General features: G+C 37.9%; 1 protein-coding gene across 1 annotated transcript in view; it reads left to right on the top strand.

Moving 5' to 3' along the window:
• Positions 1-18435, top strand: part of SRP72 (signal recognition particle 72) — a 31454-nt gene extending 13019 nt beyond the window's left edge. Inside the window, exons 9-19 of the mRNA XM_044226048.1 lie at positions 570-701; positions 1733-1861; positions 3258-3330; positions 3573-3637; positions 5048-5143; positions 6180-6283; positions 6419-6496; positions 7476-7613; positions 12180-12217; positions 15603-15762; positions 16392-18435. Of these exons, the coding sequence (XP_044081983.1) occupies positions 570-701; positions 1733-1861; positions 3258-3330; positions 3573-3637; positions 5048-5143; positions 6180-6283; positions 6419-6496; positions 7476-7613; positions 12180-12217; positions 15603-15762; positions 16392-16569 (1191 nt within the window). The 3' untranslated portion in view covers positions 16570-18435. The remainder of the gene's footprint in view (positions 1-569; positions 702-1732; positions 1862-3257; positions 3331-3572; positions 3638-5047; positions 5144-6179; positions 6284-6418; positions 6497-7475; positions 7614-12179; positions 12218-15602; positions 15763-16391) is intronic.
• The last annotated feature ends 68 nt before the right edge of the window (positions 18436-18503 follow it).

The following is an 18503-nucleotide window of genomic DNA, read 5'->3' as shown; positions in this document are numbered from 1 at the left end:
GACTTTCAAAGAGGAAAGAATTACTTTCCTCATTTGTCATCTAAACTCTAAAGGGCATAGTTTGTAGATTGTAGCCTTCTTTGTACCTTTGTAGTCCTGATTTCCAGTGTCAGATTTGTTCTGTCCACTTTTTCAAGAAGCTCAAAACAGGGGCGCCTGGGTGGCTCAGTGGGTTAAGCCACTGCCTTCGGCTCAGGTCATGATCTCAGGGTCCTGGGATCGAGTCCCGCATCGGGCTCTCTGCTCAGCAGGGAGCCTGCTTCCCTCTCTCTCTCTCTGCCTGCCTCTCTGTCTACTTGTAATCTCTCTCTGTCAAATAAATAAATAAAATCTTTAAAAAAAAGAAGAAGCTCAAAACAAGCAGTTAATAGTGGAAGGATAAATCAAAAGAAAACCAAGAACCCAAGACAGATTTTTTAGGGGTTTAAACAACCTAACCAGGTAGATGTATTGTCTTCCAAGCTCTCTTGTATATAAAATAACTAAGTGGAAGAGGAGTAAAGCCTTGAAGTGTTAAAAGATTAAAGTCTGAGATTGTTGTTAATGGCAGATGAACTTTTCTTTGTCAGGACCAAAATGTCTTTGACTCCAAGAAGAAGGTGAAATTAACCAATGCAGAAGGAGTAGAGTTTAAGCTTTCTAAGAAACAGCTGCAAGCTATAGAATTTAACAAAGCTTTACTTGCTATGTACACAAATCAGGTAAGTAACAAATCTCTCATTGCTCTCATTGCTAAACCTTTTGGAGTATGGCATATGAGGCATAATGGATGCAACAGTCCAATCTGTGTATATTTTTTGTCTTACACCAGTGTATGTTTCAGAATGTCATATTTCATAGATTTTGTTAAACAAGTGATTTGCCCAATTATTTGCAAAAGTCTGTAGCTACCTTTTAAGAGGAAGAGAGCACTTTTCACACTTGTGAGGTACTGTTCTCATCTTATTTCTGATCTCTCTGAATTAAAGTAGAAATCATCAGAGATGTCAGCTGTGATTATAGGTTTAAGATCTGTCTTTCATTATAGTTTGTGCATAATTATTCAAGTTGCAAATGCTGAGGAGGCCAATTCTAATTCTAATATGGATTAATTCTAAAGATTTCATATTCTTCCATAGCAGAGGTTTTCAGTGGGAGAGTGAGAGGCAGTAACATTTTTATTATGTAGAACTGAGCCAGATTATTCTTGAATACTTCGGCAAGAAATACCTATACATTTTGTTGCTTTAAGCAGAAGGTGATACTTGTATTTTCTTTTTTTAAACAAAACTCTGGAACTTAAGCATCCAAATTAATATTTAGAACTAGTCCTTTCTCGGATGCGTGGGTGCCTCAGTGGGTTACACATCCAGCTCTTGATTTTGGTTCAGGTCATGATCTCAGGGTTGTGAGACCAAGCCCTTGTTGCATGTTGGGATCTAAGCAGGGCGTGGAACCTGTTTGAGATTCTCTTTGTCCTTCTGCCCACCACCCCCACCCAAAGAACTAGTCCTTTCCTAAATCCTTTTGCAACTCATAGCTTAAATTCAATAAATGGAAATCTTCTTACAGGAAAAAATTGAGAATAGACACTATAAACCACTTCTTTATCCTAGATAGTTCTTCACTATTGTCTCTCAGCTGAGCTCCTTTCCCTTCCATCCCCATCCCTCCTTTTCTTTTTGGTCACTTAATGTTTACTTGCATTAACCAGCTTATTTTTGGGCGGGGGCGGGGAAATGCTGTTTTTTAGGCAGAACAGTGCCGCAAAATATCTGCCAGTTTACAGTCCCAAAGTCCTGAGCATCTCCTGCCTGTATTAATCCAAGCTGCCCAGCTCTGCCGTGAAAAGCAACATGCAAAAGCAATAGAGCTGCTTCAGGTAAAGGAATTATTTGAATTTTTAATAAGTTGTCATGTAGTTGCATTGTTGTTTCATTTTCATTATAATAGCCTGCAAACTTGCAAATGAAGTCGGAAAACTAGTAGGTAACATACCACTAGACAAATTCCAGAGTGTCACTGTAGTGAATTCTTGAGCTACAGCTTTGTTTTATGTACATTTTATGTTTTATGTTTTACGTACATTTTATGTACATTCATATACATTTTGGGGCACAGGGGTGCCTCAGTTGGTTGAGTGTTGGACTCTTGATCTCAACTCAGGTCTTGATCTCAGGGTGGGTAAGTTCGGGCCCTGTGCTGGGCTCCACATTGAGTCGGGAGCCTACTTTAAAAAATTTTTTTAAAAACATATGCATTAGTGGATGTTTACCATAAACCTGAAGAATGGTTTTCATTTGAAGATCAATTTAGCATTAGTTAAAGGTTTGTTTTAGGTTTATGATGCCAGAGTATGCTTAACCTCTTTTTTCCAGTAATGTATTTTCCAATGAGTCCCAGTCCAAAACCTCAAACAATACAGAGATACTAACTTGGTTTTCATCATCCTAAATCAGCTATTAGATTACATGTTTGAAATTCCTGAGGGTTCAATATCGTGGAAAGTTGAACAGGGTAAAATTAGGACCATCCTGAAGGGCAAAATTACCTAGCTGGTATCCTCAGTAAGGAGACAGCATCTATTTGAGTATTTTACTTAAACAAACAAAACTATGTAGTAATCTTATTATTTCTCTAATTGTGATTTCCTGGAACTTGGTATTATTACACTTTCAGAGCATAATTTTAAAACAAAATTTTTCAAATTTTGTTTCAAAATTTTTCCAGAATTAAAATTTTGACCTGAAACCAGACTTTAATATTTTAAAGCTGGGTGGCTCAGTCGGTTGTGCCTCAGCCTTCGGCTCATGTCCTGGTCTCAGGGTCCTGGGATCGAGCCCCACATCGGGCCTTCTGCTGAGTGGGGAGCCTGCTTCCCCCTCTCTCTCTGCCTGCCTCTGCCTACTTGTGATCTCTCTCAGTGTCAAATAAATAAACAAAATCTTTTTTTTTTTTTTTAAAGATTTTATTTATTTATTTGACAGAGAGAGATCACAAGTAGGCAGAGAGGCAGGCAGAGAAAGAGGAGGAAGCAGGCTCCCTGCTGAGCAGAGAGCCCGATGCGGGACTCGATCCCAGGACTCTGAGATCATGACCTGAGCCGAAGGCAGCGGCTTAACCCACTGAACCACCCAGGCGCCCCAATAAACAAAATCTTTAAAAAAACCAAAACATTGGATTTTAATGTTCTGTGTAGAAGTGATAATTGAACTGTGTGTTGTTAGTTGTGTAAATTGTGTTTTGTTTTTTTTTTTCTCCAACTAAAAATGTTTTAGGAGTTTTCAGATCAGCATCCAGAAAATGCAGCTGAAATTAAGCTGACCATGGCACAGCTGAAAATTTCCCAAGGTATTAATAATTATTTTATCACGATTAAAATATTTAAAAAAATTAAAAAAATTTAAAAAAAATAAAATATTTTAATGGAAACATGGTTGAATTGTTTCTGAAGTAGTTGTGAACTATGTGGTTTTAAAAATTTGGCAAAAAAATGTTTTTTGAGATTCTACAAAATAGGACTTAAATTTGTTGTTGTTTTTAATAATAAGCTTACTTCAGTATGATAATGATGATGTTTTTAATTTCTTAAGGTAATATATCCAAAGCATGTCTAATATTGAGAAGCATAGAAGAGTTAAAGCATAAACCAGGCATGGTGAGTTTATAACTAAAATAAGACCATAAAAGCAGTGGGATTATATAATCTATTGGTATGTTTGGTGTTTCTTTGTATTTAATTTCTGTTTATTCATAGGAGTAGTAGTTTATTCGTAGGAGTAGTGGTGAAAATAAGTTACTTATCTGGTCTGCATTTAATGTCATTTTGTGTTCTGCTTTGGATTGATTTATTATTCAGGCAAATATGCCAGGCACTATTTAAGCCTTATATTATCACTAAAAGCCAACCTTAAACAACCTAAGACCCGTATAGGGAATTTCTTAGCCTAAATTTTTTTATCATGTCTTCAGTGTGATATTTTGAGTTAAAAAATTTAGTGATAGTGGCTAATAAATGTAGTTTTTAGTTCTGTGTTGATTCAGTCATCACAGATTGAAATCACCAATATAGCTGTGAAAGCATCTGTTTCAAAATAGAGACTAACACTGTTGGTGGTGGTATGTACATTTATTGATTAGGCACTTTTATTCATGTCTATATCCTCTAATACAGCTCGTTTACAGTTGGCACTCGTAAATATATAATACTATTATGATAATGCTTTCTCCTTTGAAGATTAACATTTTCAAGACTGGACTACAATTATTCTCTATTAGAATCAAATACAAATTCCTAAAATTTCATATCTGGCCTTCTGTTACCTTTCAAGAAATTTGTCCATTTCATCATTGTGGAACTTACTGGCATAAAAGTTGTTCAGGTATTTCCTATTTATCCCTTTAATATCTGAAGACCCTCTCTCATTCCTGGTACTGGCTATTCGGGTCTTCTTTTTTGTTTTTTGTTTTCTGATCAATTTAGCCAGAGGTTCATCAGTTTTAATGATTTTCTCAACAATCCAGCTTCTTGGTTCTGTTTCCTTTCTGTCCTCATCTCATGTTGCTCCTCCTCCTCTCGCTCTACTCTAGCCCCATGGGTCTCCTTGCTGTCCCTCCAGCACACCAAGCAAGCTTTTCACTGGCCTTTTGTAGCTCAGGCCAGATAGAACTTACCATGGAAATTGAGCCACACTGGTGTGTAGCTCACTGATCACACATTGGATGTCCCAGCAGTGTTTTATTATATAAACTAATTTTCTAAGCACTTATTCTCAACTGTTAACACTTACCTTGCTATGCACTAGTAACAAAGTGTGAACTGACACTGGTTTAAGAGGAAAGTTATATTTTATAGATAACTACCTTTGTATTTAGGAACCATGGTTGTATATGGTATTTCTAGTTATTAAGACCTAGAAATATAATAATTTTTATGACGAATTTGGTACAGGCAGGGAGCCTAACAACTTTTATTTGCTATTTTTTCCTAATATTTTCATTCTCAAAAAGCTTATTCTGGGAAAGAAGGGGAAATTTTATTCATTAATTTATACTTTTGTCTGGGTAGGTATCTGCATTAGTGACTATGTACAGCCATGAGGAGGATATTGATAGTGCCATTGAGGTCTTCACACAAGCTATCCAGTGGTATCAAAATCATCAGGTAAGTAAATTGTTTTGAGGGCATGTTTCTGCAAAACTAAAAAGGTGTAGGAGTGAGCTCAAGTTACGAGAATTGAAATATTCCAAGTCACTATACTGTTAGATTGTCAAATTAATTTTTTTTTAAAGTATACCAGATCCAAATAAAGCTACTAGAAATAAGAATTATTTCAAAATGAAAAAAAAGCTCAGTTACGGTTTTGAAGTCCTTTCTGGCTCATTATGTGTATTTGTGTATAATCTCAAAAGATAATACATGAGCACATGTGGGAGTGCTCATCTTTAGTGGCTAGAGAGCTTGTGGATGGTAGTAAGTGGTGGAACATCAATATGTGCAATTATTCTATCTCATGGGGCGCCTGGGTGGCTCAATCATTAAGCGTCTCCCTTTGGCTCAGGTCCTGATCCCAGGGCCCTGAGATTGAGCCCCACATCTGGCTCCATGCTCAGCGGGGAGCCTGGTTCTCCCTCTCCTTCTGCCTGCCATTCTGCCTTCTTGTGCTCTCTTTCTATCTCTCTGTCAAATAAATAAATAAAATCTTTTAAAAAAAGAAAAAATAATTGTATCTCATATTTACATGGAACAGGAACATCTTCATTTTTTTCCAATATGAGTCTCTGCATAGGCAGTATTCAGGTTATAAATACACATGCACACAGGTGGCATTTATACTGTTGGCACTATTGACAGTAGAGGGATAGCAGTGTTCTGGGAAATACTGCGTTAATGCCTGAGAACTGTGGTGACATATCTTTAAGATTTGATTATAAGAAAATATTTCTAATTGTGAACAATCTAAAACAAGATAGGCTGTGATCCAAATTCATACACTGAAAAATTGGCCATCACTTGTATAATTTGTCTACCTCCCTCCCTGTATGTTTGTGTGATTTTGTTGTTGTTGTTTGGTTCATTCAATAAAACTTTGAGGAATTTAATAGATAGGTCCATCTTAAGGGTCTAATGAATATAGTAACTTCATGTGCTTGGTAGATATCTAAGTTAAAATTTTTTCCTTTTTTTATTGAACCTTTAGCCCAAATCTTCTGCTCATTTGTCCTTGATAAGAGAAGCTGCAAACTTCAAACTCAAATATGGGCGGAAGAAAGAGGCAATTAGTGACCTAGAACAGCTATGGAAGTAAGTTCTGAAAGCTGAAGATGTAAAAATGCAAATTTTATTGCTGTTATTTGATACAAGGAGGTTATTTTGCTTGTTTATTTTTTCCAGGTTCATAAACTGTTCACTAACTTTCTTTCTTTCTTTTTTTTTTAGACAAAATCCAAAAGATATTCACACCCTGGCGCAGCTTATTTCTGCTTACTCACTTGTAGATCCTGAGAAGGCAAAAGCGTATCCTTTTGAGTTTTTTATTATTCCAGACAGTTCCCAAGTAGCATGCTAGATCCCTTCCAATACCTATTTTGACCATGGCTTTTTATGTTGTAAATTTCAGCAAACAAACGGAGCACTCTTCTAACTAGTAAGAGCAAAAATGAGAATTTATTGATCAACATGACTGAAAAATACAGTGATAGATCCAACTTGGGGTACGGTTTGATCCAGAAGCAAAAATGAAGTCAAGATGCAGTTTATATCTCTTCAGGTTCAAGTCCAGCCGCAAAAAAAAAAAAAAAAAAAAAAAGAAAGAAAGAAAAAGAAAAAGCACATTTTATTTGGGTAGTTGTAAAAGATTCTGAAATGTCATTCTCATTGAACTGCCTTAAATCACATGTCTAACAGTTACTGAAGATAAGAGATTCAGTGCCCTGATTGGCTGAGTTTGGATCATAGTCTCATCAGGGTTTGCTCCCAAACCCAAGGTGGAGTCATGGAAGTAGCCACAAATCAGACCTTTGTGGCGAGCAAATCTATGTTTGGTAGTTGTTTTGGAATAGAGATTTTATTAAACCCCATCTTGAAGTACAGCACTGAGTTAACAAATAGATGATTAGATTATGATTTATTTTTTCAGAGTATATAATATATAATTGAACTTATCAACTGATTTGTTATTTATTTTTTTAATTTCATTATTTGAGAGAAAGACAGCATGAGCAGAGGTGAGGGACATAGGGAGAAGCAAACTCCCTGCTGAACAGGGAGCCCAATTAAGGGTTCAGTTCCATAACTTTGGGACCATGGCCTGAACCGAAGGCAGATTCTTAATGGACTTACCCACCCAGGCGCCCCTAATTTATTATTCTATAGAAGATTTGAGAACTTTTTTTTTTTTCACTTTTGAGAAAGGATATTTTAAAAAAAGACTTTTTCTTTTGGCAGACATATATATGTGTATGCATTGTGTTCCTGAACTCCTGTTCGATTCCAGCCTTAGTAAACACCTGCCCTCATCAGATAGCATGTCTCTAAAAGTAGATGTGGAGGCTCTTGAAAATTCTCCTGGTGCTACTTACATTCGGAAAAAGGGTGGAAAAGTTGCTGGAGATAGCCAACCAAAGGAGCAAGGGTAATATTTTCGTTGTAACTTTCACTAATGTGGACTTTAAATTACATAAGGAATGAAAAATGCATTCTCTGAAAATTCCTCCTGAATAAAGGTTAAGTCCCTCTTGTTTCTTTTTACCCTCTTTTTTGCTATACCCAATTCTTAGTCCTCGTTCTGTTTACCACTTCCCCCCATCACACCCCCAAATGAACCTTTTGTATTGAGTGTATATCCTTCAGGATCTTCTTTGTATTTACACACAAAGGTGATTTAGAAATATTTTCCTTGGGTTTTTTGATTTACTTATCATTTTTTTACAGAGGGGATTACATTGTACTTAACTGTTTTCTACCTTGGTTTCCTTTACTAAGTTGTGGAGATTCCTCCATGTTCTTTTTTTCTTTTTTTAAGATTTCATTTATTTGCTTGAGAGAAAAGAGAGCGTGAGCAGGGGTAAGGGGCAGAGGGAGAAGCAGGGAGCCCCAAGGCGGGGCTCAGTCCTTGGACCTGAGATAATAACCTGAGCCCAGGTCAGACATTTAACTGAGCCATGCAGGTGTCCCTTCTCCATATTCTTAATATAGACGTATTTCGTTCTTTTTATGCATAGTATTCCATTAGCTGGTTGTCCCCTACTTTATTTACCTGTAAATTTTTTATGTATATTTAGCACACCATTTAGTCATTCTATACTCAGTTCAGATGAGGTTTATTTTGCTGATTTGGAGGAAAGATTAGCTAGCTTCATTAACTTTAAAGAAGTCAAATCTTATTATTCTCCCACTGGCCATCTCAGAATCACAGTGAGGCCTATAGTGAAATGTTTAAGATTCCATGAATAGAGACTTGGGATGAATAGAGAATGGAAGAGATCTAACCCTTCCCCAAATTTGTGGCTTTCATGGTTTTTCAGTTTTCTCCTTTTTAAAAAAAAAAATTTTTTTTTTAAATTTATTGAGAGAGAGGGAGCTAGAGAGAGCACAGATGGTGGTGGGGGAGGCCAGAGTGTGAGGGAGAAGCAGACTCCCTGCTGAGCAGGGAGCCTGATGTGGGGCTTGATCCCAGGATGCTGAGCTCTAACCCTAACCTGAGCTGAAGGCAGATGGTTAATGACAGCCACTCAGGCATCCCTGTTTTCTCCTTTTCTGACTGCCATTTGAAATGTAAATTTTTTCCTAACTTAAAAATATGTCAGCAACACTATATGAGTAACTGCATTATGAACTCTGGTAAAAAAGCATTATCATCCTCATAATAGAACAAAAAATTTTTTTTTTTTAGATTTTACTTATTTATCAGAGAGAGGACTAGCAAGCACAAGCAGGGGTTGCTGCAGGCAGAGGGAGAAGCAGGCTTCCTGTTGAGTAAGGAGCCGGACTTGGTCCCAGGACCTCGGGATCACAAGGCAAAGGCAGATGCTTAACTACTGAGCCACCCAGGCATCCTACTCATAATTTTTAAAACTAAAATTAGGAACTGGAGTCTCAGAAATACTGCCTTGTCCCAAATTCCATTTCATCATATGAGTCCCATCTCAAACTTTATAAAGAACCCCAAAATGAAAACTTCAAGCCAAATCTTAAGGGAATTTTCAAATAATGCCATTTATTTAAACGTTTTCTTCCTCCCTCCTTCTCCCTTCCTCCCTCTATCTCTCTCTCTCTCTTTCATTCTTTCTCTCTCTCTCTTTCTCTCTCTCTCCCCCTCCCTTCCCCCATCCATCCATGCTCAGGTGGTTGCCTAACTGACTGAGCCACCCGGTGCCCCCTATTTAATTTCAGTGTTTATTTTTCCTCTTTCAGAGTTGAATAATTAGAATATAATTCTTTTCTAGTCCTTTAATCCTCTCCTTTTCCTTAGACAATTATTAAGGCTTTTTAATTCCACATTATTATTTCACATTATTTTCATTAGGTATTATTAAAGGCTTCTATGCTAACTTTTCGATATAAAAGTTTAGTTTTGTTTTGTTTTTCTTTTTAAGATTTTATTTTTTTATTTTTTTTTTTTTAAAGATTTTATTTATTTATTTGAGAGAGAGAGACAGTGAGAGAGAGCATGAGCGAGGAGAAGGTCAGAGAGCGAAGCAGACTCCCCATGGAGCTGGGAGCCTGATGTGGGACTCGATCCCGGGACTCCAGGATCACGCCCTGAGCCGAAGGCAGTCGTCCAGCCAACTGAGCCACCCAGGCGTCCCTAAGATTTTATTTTTAAATAATCTCTATATCCCACATGGGGCTTGAACTCACAACCCTGAGATCGTGAGTTACGTGCTCTACTGATTGAGCCAGCCAGGTACCCCAGAGGTTTAGTTTCTTTTGAAGATACACTATGTTGTTGACAAAAAAATAAGTTATGGTCCTTGCCCTTAAAAGAACCTAAGTCTAGCAGAAGAAAATATTGCAGTAATTGCAATAAAGGTTTATGTTCTGTGATTGTGCAGGGCATAGAGGAGTACCCTGGGGCGGGGGAAGGGGATGGTATAGTCCTTCCTGGGGACGGTCGGGGGTTAGGAAATCATCTCATGGAAGAGATGATTGTGTTGACTCTTGAGGAGGATGAATTATGCCAAGTGTGAGCAAAGGCAAATAAGTAACAAATGGCAGAGAACCTTTGGGAAATTGCAGGTATGGCTGGGGAGTGATTTGTAGAGAGTTTAGAAGGCTGTTACATAGTCCGGGTGAGAAATGAAGGTTTTTTTTTTTTTTTAAAAGATTTTATTTATTTATTTATTTGACAGAGAGAGATCTCAAGTAGACAGAGAAGCAGGCAGAGAGAGAGAGAGGAGGAAGCAGGCTCCCTCCTGAGCAGAGAGCCTGATGTGGGACTCGATCCCAGGATCCTGAGATCATGACCTGAGCCGAAGGCAGCGGCTTAACCCACTGAGCCACCCAGGCGCCCCAGATGAAGGTCTTTTTAAAGTATGACACTGTGTGTTGAATTTCTTATTCTTCAGGATACCCGGAAAGAATTTCCACAACTGAATGACTTGATAGAATGAATTCTCAGCAGAAATCGTTGCTGTCTCATCTTTTTAGTTCACTGTTTCATAGTTCCCATAGACCATAGAGGCATATCACGTATGGTTATGTACAGAGATATTTTTATGTCTTCCTCTTAATAGCTGTCAGAGTACTTAATTTTTCTGAAGTGGTTGTTTTTTTTTTTTTAATTTCTCACGCTCCTTTCAGCACGCCTTCCCTTTTTTTTTTTTTTTAGATTTTTATTTATTTTATTATTTGACAGAGAGAAAGAGAGAGAGCGCGAGAGAGGGAACACAAGCAGTGGGAGCAGGAGAGGAAGAAGCAGGCTTCCCGCCCAGCAGGGAGTCTGATGGGTTCCATCCCATGAGATCATGACCTAAGCCTAAGGCAGACACCTAATGACTGAGACACCCAGGCGCCTTCCCCCCCCCTTTTTTTTTAAGATTTTATTTATTTATTTGACAGAGAGAGATCACAAGTAGGCAGAGAGGCAGGTAGAGAGAGAGAGAGGAGGAAGCAGGCTCCCCTCTGAGCAGAGAGCCCGATGCAGGACTCGATCCCAGGACCCTGAGATCATGACCTGAGCTGAAGGCAGAGGCTTTAACCCACTGAGCCACCCAGGCGCCCGCCTCCCCTTTTTTTAAGTGTACCTAATAAAGATTTTTATTTTTAAAGATTTTATTTATTTGACAGACAGAGATCACAAGTAGTCAGAGAGAGAGTCAGGGGAGGGAAGCAGGCTTCCTGCTCGATCCCAGGACTCTGGGATCATGACCTGAGCCGAAGGCAGAGGCTTTAACCCACTGAGCCACCCAGGCGCCCCCGCAAAAAAGATTTTTAGAGATTCAGCAAACTCACCAGGTTTAAGATTTGGAAGATAAAAACAGAAAGTAAAAGCTTTTTCCCATCCCTGTGTGCTTTCCTCTCTCCAAGATCACAACCAGTGTTACTTGTCTTACATACCCTCCCAGGGATAGTCTCTGCATGTATGATATCATACATGTTCTTTTGCCTCTAAGAGTTTAGTTATTTGTTCTCTAGTTTTGCCAAACATGTAACTTAAAGTAGTATAGATTTTCATGCTTATGCAGATTTCTTCTCTTTTTGTATAGACAATGTATGGCAATATAAATGATATGTTTTCTGAAAACCTTGCTAATCCTCTATTTAAAACCATTTTCCAAAAACTACAGAGTGTGAAGCTTGATTAAACTTAACCAGTATCGGGGTGTCTGAGTGGCTTAGGTGTTAAGCATCTGCCTTCCACTCAGGTGATAATCTCAGGGTCCCGGGATCAAGCCTGGTATCGGGCTCCCTGCTCAGTGGGAAGCCTGCTTTTGCCTTTCCCACTCCCCTGCTTGTGTTCCCTCTCTTGCTGTCTCTGTCTCTATCTCTGTCAAATAAATAAAATCTTTTTATAAATAAATAAATAAAATAAACTTAATCAGTGTTAGTATCCCAGCTAGTTAACATTAACTTTGGTGAGACAGAGCCAAATCTTAAATGCCTAAGGATGAAGTACCCAGCTCACTCTTCTGCACATGTTTAATGCTGTGTAAATATTTTATCATGACGATGGTAATGATTTTTCTTCTCTTTGTAGACAGGGAGATTTGAAAAAGAAGAAGAAAAAAAAGAAGGGTAAGGATTTTTTCTTTTTTTATCTTTCTTTAGCTTTTACAAGATAAAAGCATAAGTTTAGCCCAGCATAAAAGTCTTCGGACAAAAATACTGTTCTCTCTACTGTCTTTGAACAGTGATGCTTATCTTGACTATAGCTAATATTTAATTTTTTTAAAAAAACTACAGCTCTAGAGAGTTTGAATGCCTGAATTCAGATTGTTGCTGTAGTTAACATTGCTCTTTTGTTGTGACTAAATGAATTACTTAACGTACCTGCCCGAATTTTTCATCTATAAAATGGAATGTGACAATTTTATACCTCATGGGATTAAATGAGATACCACAAGTGAAGATGCCTTGTACATAGTAAGCTCTTTATTCTTTAGGCTGCTTTCAGCTACAAACTGAACTCCATCAGACTGGCTGTTTATGAAAATGGCTATGTAGAGGAAAGCTTTACTGATCTAGAAGTTGTATCTTTTTATTCATCTGTATACAAAACCAAATCCCATTAGAGTCATATGTCTGTTAGCAACATCAGGGCTTACCTTTTTTTTTTTTTTTAAATTTATTTTAGAGACTGCATGCGGGGATTGGGGAGGGCAGGGGCAGAGGACGAGGGAAAGAGAGTCCCGGGCAGACTGCATGCTGAGCGTGGAGCGCAACACAAGGCTCAATCTCATGACCCTAAGATCGAAACCAAAAGTTGGATGCTCAACTGACTGCGCCACCCAGGCACCCCCAGGGCTTGTCACGTACATCCAGCAGTTCAGAGAGGGCCTTTCTGCAGTTGTCATGTCTTTCTGATTAATCTCATGGGCCAACATAGGTCACTGTCCAAGCCGGAACCATTAACCAGGGGAATGGCATGCATTGATTGGTTTAGGCCGTGTTTTTAATTCCTGGCAAGAGTAGGTAGAATTATCATGTTTGGCTTCAACTAGTCAGAAGTTATGCCTGGAGCCATCTACCTGTTCCTGAGTCTGGGAAATCTCTGCTCTAAATCAGATTCATTCTGTCTGTCTTTCCTTCTTTCCTTCTTTCTTTAATTTATTTTTAATTAGGCTCCATGCCCAATATGGGGCTCGAACTCAACAAACCTGAGATTGAGTCGAATGCTAAGTATTTGTTTTATGTATTAGTAATATTGCAAGGGAACAACTGACAACTACAGGTAGTAATAGCCTTCAGTTTTACACTTTTTCTATTTTTTGTGGTTTCCAGATGGGTATTTTTTAAAACTTAAAAGCGATATATGCTCATTATAAAAACAAATAAAACTTCCATCATTATACAATGGCAATAAAGCGGGGCACCTGGGTGGCTCAGTGGTTAAGCCTCTGCCTTTGGCCCGGGTCATGATCTCAGGGTCCTGGGATTGAGCCCCACATCAGGCTGTTTGCTCAGCAGGGAGCCTGCTTCCCCCTCTCTCTGCCTGCCTCTCTGACTACTCATGATCTCTTTCTCTGACAAATAAATAAATAAAATTTTAAAAACAAACAAACAATGGCAATAAAGCATGGAAAATTCCCCCAAAATTCATACTCCCAGAGATAATTACAATTTAACTTTTTTGTATATAGAAACATATATTATTATACATTTACATGCTCAGTCAGTAAAAGTTTTTACAAAATTGATATGAACAATGTCATCAGGATTTGGTTTAATCTTCTACTTTAGAGTGTATTGTGCAGACATTTCTCCAAATTATTAAATGTAAATGTACTTTTTAACCCATAGTTATAGCTTCTAATTTTTTTTTTTTTAAGGTTTTTTTATTTGTTGGGGATAGGGAAGGTGAGAGAGAGCATGCGCGAGCAGTGGGAGCAGCTGGCAAAGGGAGAAGCAAGACCCCATCTGAGCCAGGAGCCTGATGTGGGATTCAGTCCTAGGACCCTGGGATAGTGACCTGAGCCGAAGGCAGATCCTTAACCAACTCAGCCACCCAGGTGTCCCCATAGCTAGAGCTTCTTTGAGTATGGGCATACTGTAGTTTATTTAATAATTCTCCTATTGATAGACACTTAAGTTAGTTTATTTATTTTAAGATTTTATTTATTTATTTGACAGAGACACAGTGAGAGAGGGAACATAAGCAGGGGGAGTGGGAGAGGGAGAAGCAGGCTCCCTGCTGAGCAAGGATCCGGAGACAGAACTTGATCCCAGGACCTGGAGATAATGACCTGAGCCAAAGGCAGATACTTAACAACTGAGCCACCCAGGTGCCCCAAGTTAGTTTATTATTTTAAAGAATACCATAGAGAATATTCCTTTTTTTAGATTGATTTATTTATTTTAGAGAGAGTGCAAGCAGGGGTGGAGGAGAAAAGGAGACTCCCCACTCTGCGTGGAGCCCAACAGGTTCAGTCCCACAATCCTGAGATCATGACCTGAGCCAACATCAAGAGTTGGATGCTCAACTGACTGAGTCACCAAGATGCCCCCATATTCTTGCACATAACTGTGTGTCTAATGGGTAGCTGCAGGATAAATTTCTAGAAGTATAAATTTTGACTAGTACTGCCAAATTAATTGCTCTCTACAAAGGCTATACCATTGTACACTTTTGCCGTAGTGTTTGAGTATTTTTTACTGTCTCATCAACACTGGGTATTGTTACTGCTTTTAATATTTGTTAGTTTGATAGAATTTTGCTACCTTTTTTCATTTATAATTAGGTAGTATTTTTTTTTTAAGATTTTATTTATTTATTTGACAGAGATTACAAGTAGGCGGGGCGGGGGGGAAGCAGGCTCCCTGCTGAGCAGAGACCCCCGATGTGGGGCTCGATCCCAGGACTCTGAGATCATGACCTGAGCTGAAGGCAGAGGCTTTTAACCCACTGAGCCACCCAGGCGCCCTGTGAGGTAGTAGTTTTTCACATGATTACGGATTTGTTTCTCCTGGCTTACCCAAATTACAGCAGTGCCCGTTTTTCTTTGCATGATTTATCTATTAAGACCTCTTCTGTATTAAGAATGTCAGTCTACTCTCTTATATAATATGCAAATTTTTTTGTTATTTCCGTTAAAAATGTATCTCTTACCAAATGAAATTAAATATTTTTTATATAGGGGTACTTGTCTGGCTTAGTCAGAACTCTTGATCTTAGGGTTGTGAGTTTGGGCCTCACATTAGGTATAGAAGTTATTTAAAAATAAATGAAACTTTAAAAAAAATTTTTTTAATAGATACATATGTAAAGTCTTTTCCTTGATGGGAAATTTTGTGTCATGCTTAATAAGGTCTTTTCCCTGGCTAGATTATACAAATAAAACTTTCTCAGATGAACTTATTTCAGTTTTAATGTTATTTATTCCCAGGCCTGGACACATTCTTTAAGCAAACTATCTTGAAAACATTGTGGACATACCTTATTTCTTTATCACTTATTACACAGGAAAATTGCCTAAAAATTATGACCCAAAGGTGACCCCAGACCCAGAAAGATGGCTACCAATGCGAGAACGTTCTTACTACCGGGGAAGAAAGAAGGGTAAAAAGAAGGATCAGATTGGAAAAGGGACCCAGGGAGCAACTGCAGGAGCTTCATCTGAACTGTAAGTCATTGCTCCTCAGCTGAAGTCACTCAGAGCATAGGTTGATTCTTGATCAGACGGACTCAGTATCATTAGTAAGAATTTTTAAGATATATTTTAAGTATAAGGAATACAGTCAGTTATCTTTAATAAGTGTTTTGCCGGTACGCTTATGTAAAGTAAAGAAAAGGTGGTGTTTCTGGTTTGAGTATATAGTGAATATAGGATTATAGAATTGTATCGTAAATGTTAGGGTTCCAGTATCTTCAAAAGGAAGCTTAACTCACTGAATCCTTCAACTAATTGAGTATAAAGAACAACAGATACTATAAATAAGATGACTAGAAATATTAAAAATGTTACTAAACAAGTTATTCTTACATTGTAAGTTTATAAGTCATTTAAATTTTTTTCTTTTTCCTATGCTTTCTAAAAATTGGCATGTACCATATATTACTGTAACTATAAAGCAGTAAATATTGTATTCCAAAGAAAAATGGATAGGAAGTTGGGAGCCCTCTTTAAAATAAATAGAATATGTGTGGGAGGTTGTTAGGAGTAGAAAGTGAAATCCCATACATACGTTTTTATAGTCCTTTCCTTCGTTGAATATGTGAATGACCAGCACTCTCCTGATCTGATGATTTCAGGGACGCCAGTAAGACTGTGAGCAGCCCACCAACCTCCCCAAGACCTGGCAGCGCAGCAACAGCATCAGCATCTACAAGTAATATCATACCCCCAAGACACCAGAAACCTGCAGGGGCGCCAGCAACAAAAAAGAAACAGCAACAGAAAAAGAAGAAAGGTGGAAAAGGTGGTTGGTGATGAGAACATTCTTTGCAGGCTATTTTTAGTCTCACTGACACTAGGAACATAATAAAGGTAACACAGCAAGAAGCACAGAGCTACTCCCTCTCCCATCCCCACATTTTCATGAGATGATTTTCTTGGGTATCACACAGGAAAATATCTTGCTCAAACTCTGCCTAGTCAGACGTGGCCTACTTGTACCACCTAGCTTTGCACAGATGATAAGGACTCAAAATAATTGGGCATTTTCGTACCTTGATCTCTGTTGCATTCTTTCTCTTTGTGCGCTGTGATCTGGTGTTTTTTCAGGTTCACAAACAAGGCATGTTATCCAGAGATTCCTAGGATTTAAACAGAACCTACTTCTGTTTCAACTGGAGCCTGAAGATACTTTTTCCTATCAAATCCCACTTTAAATTATGTCTTAGGAGGCCTTAGGAGACTGAAAGTTGAATCTTCTGAGCATTCCAAGTATCTGCTTAGAAATATGTGATAAAAAGGGACCTTACTAATACACTGGTGTTTTTCACTTCATTACATGAATGACTACCGAAAAACTGAAGTAAATGTCATCATCAGTTTTAACCATAAATTCTCTGTCATGTAATCCTGGAGTATGGGAAACTATATATACATACTAAATATATAGTAATGAAATGTGTGTATGTACATATACACACACACGTATATAAATTAGGACTCCTTTGGACCCCATATTGTTTTCAGATTATGATGATATTATGCTGACATTAGCCCCATTAAAGAACTCAAGGAAAATGTATCAGCGTTGCAGGAAGTTGAACCCTAGACCCAGCATTCTGAGGTTAGATGGGTTGGAGTGTCTCAGATAGAGAGATTTAATGGTCCTGTCAGGAGCATGAACAGTGACTTCTAGGTAGAGAGGAAATCTTCCAGAGTTCCGTAGTGGGCAACTTAACAGAACTTTTTGGCCCAGTTAATAGATACTAAAATGATTTGCCTTTGTCATTTGGGGTACAACTATTCATTACCCGTCTCAAAGTAATGAAGTATTGTACAGTCAGTGTGGTGTCGGTGTTGCTCTGGTCTTCCTTGCTTATAGGCCACTTTCCCACTGAACAGCTGTGAGACAGGCACACTGGGATGCCACCCTTGTTAGTATTCATTTTGTGCTGCCCAAGATAGCATTGAATTTAGACTTTGAGTATTTCCTTGTGATATTACTTCATCCTTGTTAATAAAGTGCTGCTGTGTTTGACTCTGAACATATCTATTGAAACTTCTTCAAAGGTGTTTTATAAAAGGCGTTCCTCCTTCACAAGAGTAAGAAATGTGGTGCTGCCTAATCAGAATCTGTAGTAACATCTAAACAAGAGACCCTCTTATATATGAATGACTTATTATTACCTAATACTTTTTGAGCTTAAAGAATATTTTGGTAAGAGTGATGACTTATTCCTTCTGAATATATACCCCATTGCAGGAGTAATTGTTTGTAAGCTGTTATTTAGGATTCCATTAAATTTCTGTGGTGAAGGATAATCATTTTTAGGTTAATTGAGCCAGAATTTTGGTGAAAGTTATCCATTGTTAAAAATTTTGACCCAAGTAAGGCACCAACAGTGAAATTTGTATTTCTCTATTTAGTCATTGGAATTACTAGCCATTGTTATTACTAGTCATTACTAAGCAACCGAAACCTCAATTTAAATAAGTCATAATTGTCAAATGAAGCATAAACATCTACATTAATTTTCTAGTAATTATTTCTTTTGGGCAGGTCTTTAATCAAGGACATATACTTTGTGTGTGAGTGTGTGTGTGTACATTTATAAAAACCGGTATGGATACATCGATTCACTGTGGTACATTTTAAAATAAAATCTTCTCTCAGTGTGTATAGATTAAGGTGTTTTGGCATTTTATAAAGGACTTTCTGATTGGTATATCTAAGAATTTTTTGAGCTGAC

Source organism: Neovison vison, chromosome 11 (genome assembly GCF_020171115.1).
Source record: "Neovison vison isolate M4711 chromosome 11, ASM_NN_V1, whole genome shotgun sequence".
NCBI lineage: Eukaryota > Metazoa > Chordata > Mammalia > Carnivora > Mustelidae > Neogale > Neogale vison.
The sequence above is the reverse complement of the archived record's forward strand: the minus strand, read 5'-3'. Positions and strand labels throughout refer to the sequence as shown.